At 55.5% G+C, this 14,093-nt stretch overlaps 1 protein-coding gene across 1 annotated transcript; it reads left to right on the top strand.

Annotated features, from left to right (window-relative positions):
• Positions 1-230: 230 nt before the first annotated feature.
• Positions 231-7,601, top strand: C1QL1 (complement C1q like 1). The gene is made up of 2 exons (XM_060133819.1): positions 231-827; positions 6,379-7,601. Exons 1-2 carry the CDS (start codon positions 231-233, stop codon positions 6,556-6,558), a joined length of 777 nt encoding a protein of 258 aa, XP_059989802.1. The 3' UTR covers positions 6,559-7,601.
• The last annotated feature ends 6,492 nt before the right edge of the window (positions 7,602-14,093 follow it).

The raw sequence follows: 14,093 nt of genomic DNA, 5'->3' as shown, positions 1-14,093 counted from the left end.
GCGCGAGGTGGGAGCCGGCGGCTGGGCTCGGCAGCGCATCCAGCGCAGCGCGGCGCCCCGGGCCCGGCCCCATGCCCTCAGCCCCGCCGGACCGCCCTTGAGCACGGGCGCCCTGCCCGCGCCCCCCGCCCGCCGGCACCATTGCCCCGACGGCGCGGCCTGGCGGCCCGGCGCTCCCCAGGCTCCGCGCCGGCCGGAAGACGCTCCTGGCAGCCGCCGCGGGCGTGGTGATGCTGCTGGTGCTGGTGGTGCTCATCCCCGTGCTGGTGAGCTCGGGCGGCCCGGATGGCCACTACGAGATGCTGGGCACCTGCCGCATGGTGTGCGACCCCTACCCCGCGCGGGGCCCCGGCGCCGGCGCGCGGCCCGACGGCGGCGACGCCCTGAGCGAGCAGAGCGGCGCGCCCCCGCCCTCCACGCTGGTGCAGGGCCCCCAGGGGAAGCCGGGACGCACAGGCAAGCCGGGCCCTCCCGGGCCCCCGGGGGACCCGGGTCCTCCGGGTCCTGTGGGGCCACCCGGGGAGAAGGGTGAGCCGGGCAAGACCGGCCCTCCCGGGCTGCCGGGCGCGGGGGGCAGCGGCGCCATCAGCACGGCCACCTATACCACGGTGCCGCGCGTGGCCTTCTACGCCGGCCTCAAGAACCCTCACGAGGGTTACGAGGTGCTCAAGTTCGACGACGTGGTCACCAACCTAGGCAACAACTACGACGCGACCAGCGGCAAGTTTACATGCAACATTCCCGGCACCTACTTTTTCACCTACCACGTCCTCATGCGCGGAGGCGACGGCACCAGTATGTGGGCGGACCTCTGCAAGAACGGCCAGGTGGGCCCGGCGGGGACATGGGGCTGGCCTGGGGGCAGGGCATCCAGGGACCCCGGGGCCGAAGGGTACGGAAGGGCGCAGATGGAGCCCCTGGAGCGGCTTAGGCATTACAGGCGGGGATGGTCCAGGCTGGCTGGCACCCCTAACTCCTCGGTTCCTGGGCGCCAGCTCCAAGGCAAATGCCGCTGGGCACCTGCGGTATGGAAATGAGGGAGATAAATCCAACTAATAATCAGAGCGCAGGGCTCCCGGGCGCGCGGACTGGCCCTTGGGGGCTTGGCCCTTGGGAAACAGCATCTGAGAGCTGGGATTCTGGTTGATACCAGCTGGTGATGAGGGGATGGATCAGGATGGGCTCTGGGGAAAGGCAGCATCGGCGCCCACGGGCGCCTGGGCGCACCGCTAGGCGCGCAAGCAGAGAAGGCGAGCTATAGGAGATGTTTTGCGCACAAAGGCAAAGGGAGCCGAGCGCATAAAGCCTTAGCTGCAATACATCCCCCGCCCTAAGGAAGGGACCACTGGGCAGATCTGACACCCTTTGCAAAACCCGGGACTGCGCGGCCCCTTCCCACTGTGTCAGAGCTAACCGCACAAAAAGACGGCCTGGGGGGGAAAGTTTTTCCTCCTGAGGCAGGGCAAAGAGGTGGAAACTCCCCTCCTCTTTGCCTCCCAGCTGCAACTCCTGATTCCTGGGGTGTCGGGGGATCCTCTTCCTTCCCTATCCCCATCGGAGAGACCAGAGTGGCAGGCACCAAGCTCACGAGGTCTTTGGTACCTGGGACCGGCAATGCCTCCTACTCTCCTTGGAACCGCTGCCCCAGGACAAATCTTGACCTGACCCTGCCCCAGGGTGACAGTTTTACGCAGCTCCCTTCGCTTTGATTCCCCCTCCCTTCTCAGTGCTCCCAGACCACGGTGGCCTGGGGCCCCTGGGGTAGTCAAGCAGAGCATCCTTGTGGAAGAAGGTGTCTGTGCCAATCAGAACTAAAGCTAGGCTGATGGGAGTTGAGAAGGAATCTCCTGCGACTGAGACCCAAGATCCTGCTGGAACCCCTCCCACTGCAGCACTACCCTGAGGCAGACCCTGGCTTGCGGGGTGGGGGAAAGGACAGGCCTGAGAGTCAGCAAAAAGCCTACCAGGTGCTTGTAAGTCTGCCCCCTGCCCTCTCTGCCCTCTCTCCCATGCCTGCTGTGTTTGGTTTCTGCCTCTCCCCTGCCTCTTTCTCCTCTCTCTCCATCTCTTGTGCTGGCCTCTCTCCTGTGTCTACCAGTCCTATCTGTCTCTCCCTGGGTTTCTGGTCCCTCACCCCTGGGTTTAACCCCCCCCCCTTTATTTCTTTGGTGTCTCTCCCACTTGTGTCTATCAGGCTTCCTGTGTCTCTCCTCTTTGTCCTTGGTTCTTGACCAAATGGGAGGCCCTAGTATCCAGTTAGGGCCATCTCTGCAGACAGTCCCACATTTCCCCTTATGAATCGCCAGTAAGGGATGCAACAATGTCACCTTCATTGATGGAATTTCTTCCTTTCCTAAAGAAAGTTTGGGCTGGCATGAAGTTGAGGTTTCAGGGGGCTGGGGACCCAGCTTGCCTGAATAGGGAGGTGGTCACCAGGCCGCCAGTGGGCCCTAGACCCTATGCTACTTCAGGAGGGTGCCGCAGGGCCCCAGAGATGAGACAAGAGGAGGCCCCAAAGATGGTGTGTGCTTGGGGCAAGGACACTTGCTGCAGTCTCAGGGAGGTGAAACTGACCCCAAAGCCTCTTTTTACCCCCCGGGGCAGGACAGCGACAGAGCCTGACAAGGAGGTGGCACCGCAGGCTGGTAGAAGAAATGAGGTGGCTTTAACCAGGGGTTTCAGAGACCCAGCATTTTAACAGTTACTCAGACCATTTCCTCCATACACATAAAAAAATCCAAGCAGTGGGGTGATAGGCTCTGGTCCTCCCCTACATCCTTTGTGACTTCTTCCAGATTGTCCAAGAGATTCCTTTAATCTCACTGGTCATTCTTTATATTAGTTTTGAGCCCCTACTTGGAGCCAGGTTTGGGGTTCCAGAGGTTCAGTCTGCTTGCCCTCCAGAACCTTGTGGTCTGTGCAGGGGAGACAGTAGTAAACACACAATAACATAGCCCAGCGATTATTGAGTGGGAGAAGGATAGGGAGACCACTGGCACTCCTGTCCCCAGATGTGTCGGCTGGAGGGAGTGATTCAGTGGGGACTGCCCCAGCTCAGACCAACCTGCTCTGGGGAGAGGAAGGTGAACCTGGGTCCCCAAGGTGAGGAGACACAACTAGGGAGAAAATGAAAAGGTCAAGTGTAGGGAAAGGCTGGCTCAGAGGTGGACATTCAAGTGAGCGGAGAAAAAAATGATGGGGCTGGGCAATGGGTGGGACCAGAAAAGAGGAGCTTGCTCCTCCCACGCCTTCAAGTCCAGGGGTGACCCTGGGCTCTGTGCTTTTCCTTCCTGGCTTCCTGCCTTGCAGAGAGGCTTCCAGAATTTCCTCCAGAAGGTAGAGCTGCATTGGGGCCCTGGCCCTTCCCTGGCAACATGGGGAGACGGGGCGTCACCACCTTCCTGCCTGGTGCTGAGACCCCCTCTCTGTCCTTGTGTGAGGCCCACCAGCCCCTCTATCTAGGGGTAGCTTTGAGTCACCACTGCACAGCCTAATGGCACTAAGCCTGAGTCATTAGGACATAGGCACTGGAGGAGCCTGAGGAAGGGTCTCTAGTTGGGGCTGGTGCCCTGGGTGAGGTGAGCCCCCTGCAGCTCCCTCTAAGACCCACAGTTCAGGGACTTCCCTGGCTGTCCAGTGGTTAAGACTTCATGCTTCCAGTGCAGAGGGCATGGGTTCGATCCCTGGTCCCTGGTCGGGGAACTGAGATCCCACGTGCTGGGCGAGGACGCGAAATTGATAAACAGGGCTAGAGAAGAGGGGGCTGTGTGGGGACAGGCCAGGGCCTATGGGAAGGCAAGTATTACAGATGGGCAGGGGCTTGGACACCAGAGTTTGAGTGAGGTGAGAAGTGGTGGGGTGTGTAAACTGGGGACCATGGTATAAAGACCTAACTGGAGATCAGCCTCTCTGATGGGAGGAGAGGGGCCCCCTGCTGTCCTCTCTGGCCTCTAATGCCTTTCACAGCACAGAACGAGTGCCTGGCATAGTAGGGACCCAGCAATGGTGTGAAAGCACAAGTCCCCTGTGGACCAGGCTGGCTGCCTGTGGGAGCCACACCTGCACATCCAAAACCCCAGCATTGCTCTGGGATAGGGGTACATTTCCTGGGTTCTCTGCCCCCACCCCACCCCCACTCCAGGCCCCTAATCGGACCACTGCCTCAGTTTCCTTTATTGGCAGCCCTTGAAGAGGTGCTTCTATAGCACCCCCTCCTGAAAAGCCCCAGACTTGCTTTCCTGCTTCCAGAACAACCTCAAATCCCCAAACTTCCCCTCTGCCCCCAGGAGGAGCTGGATGCCTCAACTGTTCCCAGTCTTGTGCAGAGAATCAGGACCCCTGGGTTCCATTCCTGGATCCCCCGCTGTCTAAGGATGGAAGAGCATTAATTCTCCCTGCCTCCGTGGACAGTCAGGATAATCACAGCAACAATCATGGTGATGAATAAATAATAAACATAAGCGTAACAGTTCTGATGCTTGTCACATCACCAGGAGATTCCTGATGACAGATGACGGTATTCTAATGTATTTGGCTATTAAGAAGCACACTGTTTTAATGAGTTAAGGCTAAATTAATCTGGGTAATAAAAATAATTGTTATTAATAGTAATTTATTAGCAAAGATAATGAAATGCATGTGTAATAATAAATACTACCAGGATTAGGGCCCAGGGAACAATACAGGAGTTGGCTGCTTGCTTTTTTCAGCTCTTCCCAGTAGCTCAAAGCCCATCAAGATTAAAAATTTTTTCCTTCACTGTCAAAAAGCTTCTACACTGGTGGCAGTGGTGAGGCAGGATCTTCTCATCCATTTTCTAAATGGAGAAACTGAGCTCCTTGGCAGATGGCATCTCTCCCTCATTTGATTTTCCACCACCTTTAGCTGGACCAGGAGTTTTCCCAACTGAGTGCCCCAAACAATTCCCTCCCGGGTTGGGGAAGAAGAGCTTGAGGGGCGAGAAGGGGCTGAAAGGATCTGGGCTTTAACTGGCAGGCTGCATGCAAATATGTCAGGTCCTCCTGGTGCAGCATTGCTGCTGAGTCAGCAGCTTCGGCACAGCTGATCTACAATTCTGCCTTCCGTCCAGGAGGGAGGATGGGCCCCTCCCCTAATTTGGCTTGGTCCAGCCCTGACTGTCAGCCCTTGGGGGAGTTGCCTTCGGGGAAGGGGCAGGATGGAGAGGGGCTGTTGAGGAGCCTGGCTGAGAGAACCCCATTCAATGCAGCCTCCCCCCAACACAAGCCGGAACTTGAAGATGGTTCCTCTCTTCCCATTCTCCACCCAGAATATCCCGGAGAGGCCCCAGGTCAGATGGCTCAGGACTTGCGCTGGCCTCAGCGGTCGGAAAGGAATGCCTGGAGGGAATTCGTCCACCACCCCACATCCTCGATATCTTATGATTATAGTCTGAGCCCCCAAATGATGTGTCAGGCTTCAAATCCAAAGGCTGGCGCTCCCCTGCCCCATCGTCTTGCCTGTCCTGCCCCTCCTCCATCCAAACAAGGAGCAGCAAAGATATCAGATCAGACTGAGGATCACAGAGGGATATAAGGCTTGGCTCCCTTCTTCCCATCCACTTCCTTTCTACCACCGTGGGGTGATACAGGAGGAGCTGGAAGTCCTCTTTGGGTGGGGGAATAGTCACAGGTATAGCTACAGCTCCTTGGAGGCGGGATGCAGGCCCAGCCTGAGCCTTGGGAGGGGAAGTAATGACCAGGCCTTCCATCTCACTGCTCTGGTGTGAAAGACTCCAGAATGGACTTCAGACAAGGCGTCCACAGAGCAGGCCCTGGTACTACTCTGGTTGCTTTCTAGTAGCCTGGCATTGATCCAGGCCCGAACCTATAAGACCAAGGGGCTCCCTCCTGTCCATCCACTGACATAAGAACAGGTGGATGTGGCTGAGATGTAAGGCATCATTATCACAATAAGGCAGAGAGGAACCAATGGTGAGAGAGGGGATGGCCCTCCATCCCTTAGGGGTCCAGAGAATTCCTCTCTGCAAGGAGGGAGTTCCAGGGTGAGGCATCCCGGAAACATTGTTGAAGTCAGACAGTGAGACCTAGGGGAGTTAAGGAGGCCGATTACACCTTGACTGCCAATTCAGACCCAGATTACACCTGCCCTAGAGATCCAAGGCTCCTCTGTAACCCCTTCCCAAAACACACAGTTATGACTGGACAGGGCAGTGGTGGGATGATGGGAGAAAAGCAGGCTGAGAGCCCTGATGGGGCTGGAGGTGGGGCTTTGGGGGCTTCCAGAGGTAGCTGCCTTACCTCTGACGGTCCCCCTCCCTCCCCGACCCCACTTCTCTCCCTCCTCCTCCCCTACCTTCTCACACACACCCCTCTTCTCCTACCCCCACCAACCCCGCAGGTGCGGGCCAGCGCCATTGCCCAGGACGCAGACCAGAACTACGACTACGCCAGCAACAGCGTGATCCTGCACCTGGACGCGGGCGACGAGGTCTTCATCAAGCTCGACGGAGGCAAAGCGCACGGCGGCAACAGCAACAAATACAGCACATTCTCCGGCTTCATCATCTACTCCGATTGAGCTCCTCGCGACCCCTCCATCCCCTATCCCCCCGGAGGTCCCCTCCCGGCGGGGCAGAGGATGACCCGTCCCCCTACCCACACCCCCTCGCTGCCCGCCACGGCCGCCGGCTTCTCCCGGCTATGACGCCCCCGGCCTGCCCTCACCACCGTCCGGGCCGCAGCAAGCCCTCCCGCCGTCTCGCCACAGAGCCGGGTCCAGCGCGCCCCGTCCCGGTTCCCCGGGAGGCGGTGTCGACCGCCCCCGCCCCGGCCCGCACTGTATATTTGTACAATAGGATTGTTTTTGCCCACCTGACCCACCAGCCCGCCCCAGCTGGGGGAGAGGTCTCGGCGGGGTCGCTCCTCGTGCTCGGATGTGCTGCCCACCCGCTCTGGGGTGGCGCCGCCTGGGGGAGCGGTGTATTGGGGGCTGGATGGCTTCGCAGCTACAGCCCTGGCCGGCTGAGCCCCGTCTGACCAAAGCTATAATAAAACACTTCCACCCCGCTGGCTGTGCCGTGGAGAGGAGTTGCAGGAGGGGACCATGAACCCTGCCCTCCTCCAGGCTGGGAATGAGTCTGCTGAAAGCTTCTCACGGATCCGTGGGGAGCCAGGCTCCAGAGCCAGAGCTGCTCCCCGAGGAGGTGGGCCGAGGGACCCAATGCCCACCACAGCCCAAGTGGGCCTGGGCAGCTGGAATAGGAAGCAGTTCAGTTACATCATCATTTTCCAGGGTGGAAAAGCTCCATCTTTTCGACCTTGAAAGTGGCATCAGCATTCCAAAGGCACAGCAAGTTTTAAATTGGGAAACCCAGGTTCCGGTCCCAGTGCCACGGTGTAGAATCCTGGCCGTGTCACTCTTTTCTGACTCAGTTCTGGGTTAGTGACAGCAGTGAAAGGAACAAGCTTTGCATTAAATGCTGGTTGACCCTGACCCAAGCACTTCACCCCTGGGCCTCAGTTTTCTCATTATAATGTGTAGGTGGGGAGACCTAACCTACCTCACTTGACTGAGAATTAAAGAGGTATCATGTATATGCTCAATAAACACAACTTTTATTATTTATGCATCACTTTAAAGTTTGTCAAAGGCTTTCACGTACGTCGTCTCACTTGAGTCTTCCAAGAGCCCTGGGAGGTTGGATGAGTAGATTTTATTCTTTTTCCAAAGAGGTTAAAGAGCTTTTAAAATAGGACACAGGGACTTCCCTGGTGATGCAGTGGTTAAGGATCCACCTGCCAATGCAGGGGACACGGGTTCGAGCCCTGGTCCAGGAAGATCCCACATGCCGCAGAGCGACTAAGCCTGCGTGCCACAACTACAGAGCCTGCGCTCTAGAGCCCGCGAACCACAGCTACTGAGCCCACGCAGCTAGAGCCCATGCTCTGCAATAGGGGAGGCCACCGCAATGAGAAGCCCACGCACCCCAACGAAGAGTAGCCCCCGCTCGCTTCAAATAGAGAAAGCCCACACACAGCAACGAAGACCCAACACAGCCAAAAGTAAATAAAATAAAATAAAATAAATAAATTTATTTTAAAAAATATATAGGACACAGTCCCCAAGTTCTGTGATTGCACTTGAATCCAAGAAGCCCTTGCCTCCCTGGAGACACACTAAATCTCCTTGCCTTGTCACTGCCTCCCTCACCTCCTATTACTGGGACCATGACGGTTGCACAGTTAGGGCATGCCTAAATCATAATAGCTAATATTTAGAGAGCACCCACTCTGTGTCTGACACAATATAGGAACTTCTTAATTTTTTAAATTTATTTTTGGCTGCGTTGGGTCTTCATTGCTGCACGCAGGCTTTCTCCAGTTGTGACGGGCAGGGCTGCTCTTTGTTGCAGTGCACGGGCTTCTCATTGCGGTGGCTTCTCTTGTTGCAGAGCACGGGCTCTAGGCGCACAGGCTTCAGTAGTTGTGGCACGCGGGCTCAGTAGTTGTGGTGCACAGGCTTAGTTGCTCCGCGGCATGTGGGATCTTCCTGGACCAGGTCTCGAACCCATGTCCCCGGCATTGGAAGGTGGATTCTTAACCACTGCATCACCAGAGAAGCCCCATATAGGAACTTTATAAATATTATCTGATGGAAATGTGTTTGGAGTGGGAGTGGACTGGCAAGAAATTCTCCCATGCCCTTTAACATGGATGCTGTTGTCTTATCCATTTCAGATGAGGAGACTGAGGCTCAGAGAGGATAAATAATTTGCCACGGTCACAGAGCTAGGAAGAGGCAAATGCCAGTATTTGAGCCAAAGACCATGCTCTTACCCAGCATGCCATGTTACATAAAGACCTGGGATCTCCGAAGCAGAAGGGAGGAAGGATGGCTTGGGGGCAGCCCAGCGCTTCCACTCCAGCACAGCCCTGCAGAGCCTTGATGGGATTTACAGGCATCTGCCCTGGGCAGCAGCCATGGGGTGAGCCTCTTGGAGAATCCCAAGGCTCTGCTTGAGGGAAGGGTCCCATCTGGCCTCCCCTCCCCCTGCTGGCTCAACTGGAGAGACAGGAAGGAGGGGTGGCCTCCCTCCCAGTCAGGCCCCATGTATGGACCCTTGTCAAGGCTGGCGGACTTGAATGACTTTCTTTATCCTGTCTTCTCTCCCCGACATCCCCCTACTGCCAGCTGTGGCCATTTAATAAAATTAGCTTAATACTTGTTCCTTCCCTGTGGGGTCTGGAGATTGAAATCTGCGGGTTCCCACAAACCCAATAAAATCCCTGGCAGGTCTAGCTGGAACGAGAGTTTCCTTGGGAGAGTGATTAGATTAGCCAGCACCCCCCGCCCCCCCACCCAGTGCCACCCACAACCCCCTGTGATTCTTTAATGGCCAACTGGCCCCAAATTACCACCACACCTGGGCGTGCCCCCCAGCCCTCTCCAGAGGCCACAGGGACTGGTCTAGGACCCCTGCTACAGCAAAAAGCATGTTAACCATTTTTGTAGGGAGAGCCAGGCTGGTTGGCCTGCTTTCTTTTCTTTCTGGTAAGTGGCTGTTCCTCATGTCATTCTGAGAGATGGGCCTAAAATCTCCATGTCGCAGATGAGGAAATCATAGTCTGAAGAAAATCTGTGACTTGTCTATGGTCACGCAGCAAGTTTGTGACACAACTGGGACAGGACTGAAGCCAAGGACCTTTTCTTCCTTTGCAGGGCACCAGGGGTGTCCGGCAGTGCCAGTTGCCAGCTGGTTGTCACTCAAGCGGCATCCCAGCTGACGGGGAACATGTTGGGGTAGTGTCTCCCCCACGAGACAGGGGCTCCCCAAGGGTGGATCTATTTTTTCCCCCCTCAGACTTGGGACACCTGAGAGCAAGGACTATGTCTCCATCCTCAGAATGGGAAACTTCCTGAAGGCAAGACTGTGTCCTCCATCAGCCTGGGTGTCCTCAAAGACAGTGTTTTGACTGAGTTGAGGGCAAGGTGTGTATCTCCAGAGACTGGGGATGAGGAGGGGCCGTTTCCTAGTTGCAAAGATTGTGGCCGTCCTCTCAGTGGCTCCAAGGGTAAACACTGTGCTTTTTCTATTAAACTAGGGCTTTCTGAGACCAGACCCTGGGACTGGAGGTTCCCTGAAGGACAGACTCTGTCTCCTCATCCAATTGGGGTCTCCTTGAAAGCGGGGCACGTGTCTCGCCTCTTCCTCTGTCAGGGGCGTGTCTGCCACAGAAACATTCCACAGGGCAGGGCTGGCTAGGTGGTGGAAAGGAGGCTGGACAGGCAGAATGGTGAGCCCACTCTGGAGGAAGGAAGGAAGAAGCCTCCCCAGGCTGCCTCCCCTTTAGAAAGATGTGTGATTAATTAACGAATAATGTCCCTGCCAAAGGGGTGTGAGGATGGCAGTGCCCCTGGAGCTCACCCACACGAGGAATGGCAGGCCATCCTGTGCCCAGGCAGCTGCCAGCCCTCAGAGCTGGTGTTGCCCTGGTTTCCGGGGTCAAGGGGAGCAGAGGGGGCAGCAGGAACCCACCGCTGGGGGCTACCCTAATTGGATGACTTTGCAGGAAGGCCAGGCAGGTGCGCTCGGCTCTCCGCTTCAGCTTGCTGCAAACACATCTGCCATGGTGAGGTCTAGGGGTTAATTGCCTCCCGCCTCACTCCTGGTAACCGATATTTCATTTACTGCTCAGAGGGGGAGCTGCCTGGAGAATCAATCCTGGACAAGCATCCAGGGGACAGGGGAGGCGCGGAGGCACGGGAGCTGTGTCCCGGAGGATCTCTGAGCGTCAGAGGAGGAGGCAGGAGGCAAGGACCAATTGCTCAAGGCTATTCTGGGGCTCACCTGCATTCTGCTGACGCTGACAACAGCTCCAGGACCCCAAAGAGCTGGGAGAAAATCCAAGGGGTCCAGAGGCTGCACTACTTCAGCTAGCGGTGCTGTTTCCCCTGCCCTGGTTCCTTCTGCATGTACTTGCCTGGGTACCCCTGTAAGCTGTAGCAGGTTAGATGCGGTTAATAAGGTTATTTTCACAAGCGATGAAGGCATATTTGAAAAGCGGAACTGGAGGTGTGAGCTCCTCACTTCCTTCCAGGTAATAAACCTTAAAATCCTACAAATGGGGCTTCCCTGGTGGCGCAGTGGTTGAGAGTCCGCCTGCCGATGCAGGGGACACGGGTTCGTGACCCGGTCCGCGAAGATCCCACATGCCGCGGAGCGGCTGGGCCCGTGGGCCGTGGCCGCTGGGCCTGCGCGTCCGGAGCCTGTGCTCCGCAACGGGAGAGGCCACAACAGTGAAAGGCCCGCGTACCGCAAAAAAAAAAAAAAAAAAAAAAATCCTACAAATGAAGTGATAATAAAGCGGAAGTGAAAAGTCTGTACATGTTTGGGACTGGGTAGGGGTGGAAGGGTTACTGAGAGAGGGCAGCTGGGGCCTGGAGAGAAAAGGGACCAGAGGGCTCCCTGCCACCGTGCTTTCCACATGCTATCCATTTGCCCCATCTGCCAAAATTGAGAATCAAAGCCACAGAATGGGCAACTCTCAGTACACAGCTGGAAAAACTGAGACCCAGTGATGAACCCAAGGTTGCTCGGGCTGGTTCAGGGCAGAGCTAGAACCTGAGACAGCAGGACCCAGCAGACATGCAGCAGTTGGAGTCAGAAGAATTGGGCTCAAGTTCTGGCCCAGTTCAGTGTTTCAGGAAACGAAATTTCACCTCTCTGAGCCTCGGTTTCTCCATCTATAAAATGGGCCTAATAAAAATATCTACTTGAAGGGCCATTACGAGGCAGTAGGTAAGAAATTATTAATATTTTGTAAGTTGTAAAGCAAAATGCAGATGCAATTCTCCCAAGCCCTGTGATTTAAAATTCTTTTGAGGACTTCCCTGGTGGTCTAGTGGTTAAGAATCTGCCTTCCAATGCAGGGGACATGGGTTCGATCCCCGGTGGGGGAACTAAGATCCCACATGCCACAGGGCAACTAAGCCCATGCGCTCTAGAGCCCAGGTGCCACAACTAGAGAGCCTGCGCCCTGCAACTACTGAGCCAGCGGGCCCCGGAGCCCGTGCCACAACTAGAGAGAAGCCCACGCACCGCAACAAAAGATCCCACAGGCCGCAACAAAGATCTGACACAGCCAAATAAATAAATAAAAATAAAATTCTTTTGGCTGCACTTCAATGTGTGGGCCGGTGATGATCGTCACTGAAGAAAACGAAGACATCTGGGTTTTCTCCCACCCGAAGTGAGTGTGGGGCACTAAGGGAGAGATTGGTCTGAGGTATGCAGGATGGAGAGCTAAGTATTAAGAATGGAGTCTCCAATGTGGATTCTCGCACCATTCTGCTCTGTGGCCTCCAGTTTGGGGTAAGAGCACAGGGATGCCCCAGAGGACCTGGCCAACCCATCTGTTTGGTCTCTACTTGCTCTGCTCATTTTTAAAAAAATATTTATTTATCAAACAACCCATACATTGTTAGTATAGACATCATGCAAGGTTAAAACATATTCAAACATCAAGATCCACATTCAGGGCTTCCCTGGTGGCGCAGTGGTTGAGAGTCCGATGCAGGGGACGCAGGTTCGTGACCCGGTCTGGGAAGATCCCACATGCTGCGGAGCGGCTGGGCCCGTGAGCCATGGCCGCTGAGCCTGCGCGTCCGGAGCCTGTGCTCCGCAACGGGAGAGGCCACAACAGTGAGAGGCCCGTGTAAGTTCTAGAGGCTGGAAGTCTGGGGTCAAGATGCCAGCAGGGTTGGGCTCTGGTGAGAGCTCTCTTCTTGGCTTGCAGATGGTTGTTTTCTTGTTGTGTCCTCACAGAGCAGAGAAAGAGAAAGAGAAAGAGGAAGAGGAGTAAGAGAGAAAGAGAGAGAGAGAGAGAGAGAGCTTGCTCTGCTCATTTTAACATTACTGAATACCTCATCTGGGCCAGGCCCTAGCTCAGTGTGGAGGAGCCAGAAAGTGATAAGAAACCACCCAGGGCTTCAAGATACCTACAGAGATCATATAAATACATCCAGGACACGGTGCTATTAGAGAGGCAGGGAAGGCTCCCCAAACTGTTAACAGTGGTTACCTCTGAGGGAGCTGGACTAAGTGGAGGCTTACTTTTTTTCTTTTTACTTATATAATGTTCAAAAAGGTTTTACAACAAGTCTCCCCCCAAAATCTGAGACCCCAACCCCACCCCAGCTGTTGTTGAAGCTGTCCTTTTTGGAATAGGGAAGGGGGCAGAACCCAGGCAGCTGAGGGGTTTCTCTTCTTTTGTCCAGGGGTTTGGGGAATATTGGAGCTGGAAGAACAAATATACTCTCATCTCCGTATCAACAACTAAGTTATAACGGTAGCTTATGCACCATGCGCTGTTTTAAGAATTTTGCACGTATTCGTTCATTTTAATCTCACGATGATCCCGTAAGGTAGTTACTATTATCACACCCATTTTTTTGGATGAGAAAAATGAGGCACAGGGAGGTAAACCTTGCCCGAGATCACCAGGCTTCATCTTTCTGACAACAGCTCTCTTGACTGTCCATTCCCTGGAGTAGGGGAAGGGTTGAATCTCACTCCCTCCCAGCCAGAGAAGTCTTTCATCCCCTAAATCACTAGACATTTCCTATAACACCTGCCACCTGGGCAGCTTGTGCAGGGGCGGGGTTCCTGTCTCTTCCCAGACAGTAATGGGCAAATTCAAGGAGTTCTTCCCAGGCCCCCAGGGCTCAAGCCCCTTTGCTCCCTGAGTGAAGGACCCCAGCCAGCATTAGGACAACTGCCTAGGCCAGTAGCGTTACAGACCTCTCCCTGCCTGCCCAGAACCAGGGATGGGTCTGCTAGACCCTGGGCTACTTCAGCTGCCTGCAGAACACCTGCTCTTCCATGAAGCCTTCCTGGACTTCCCCAGCAGTCATGTGCCGTCTCCAAGGCCATACTGAGAGCATCTTCCAAGTGGCTCACTCAGTACCTAACACGGCTTCCTCTAGTTGAGGCAAGTGGGGGCTACTCTTCGTTGCGGTGCGAGGGCTTCTCATTGCGATGGCTTCTCTTGTTACGGAGCACGGGCTATAGGCCCTCGGTTTCAGTAGTTGTCGCATGCCGCCCTAGAGCACAC

Source organism: Lagenorhynchus albirostris, chromosome 20 (genome assembly GCF_949774975.1).
Source record: "Lagenorhynchus albirostris chromosome 20, mLagAlb1.1, whole genome shotgun sequence".
Classification (NCBI taxonomy): Eukaryota; Metazoa; Chordata; class Mammalia; order Artiodactyla; family Delphinidae; genus Lagenorhynchus; species Lagenorhynchus albirostris.
This window is presented reverse-complemented; position numbering and strand designations above follow the sequence as displayed.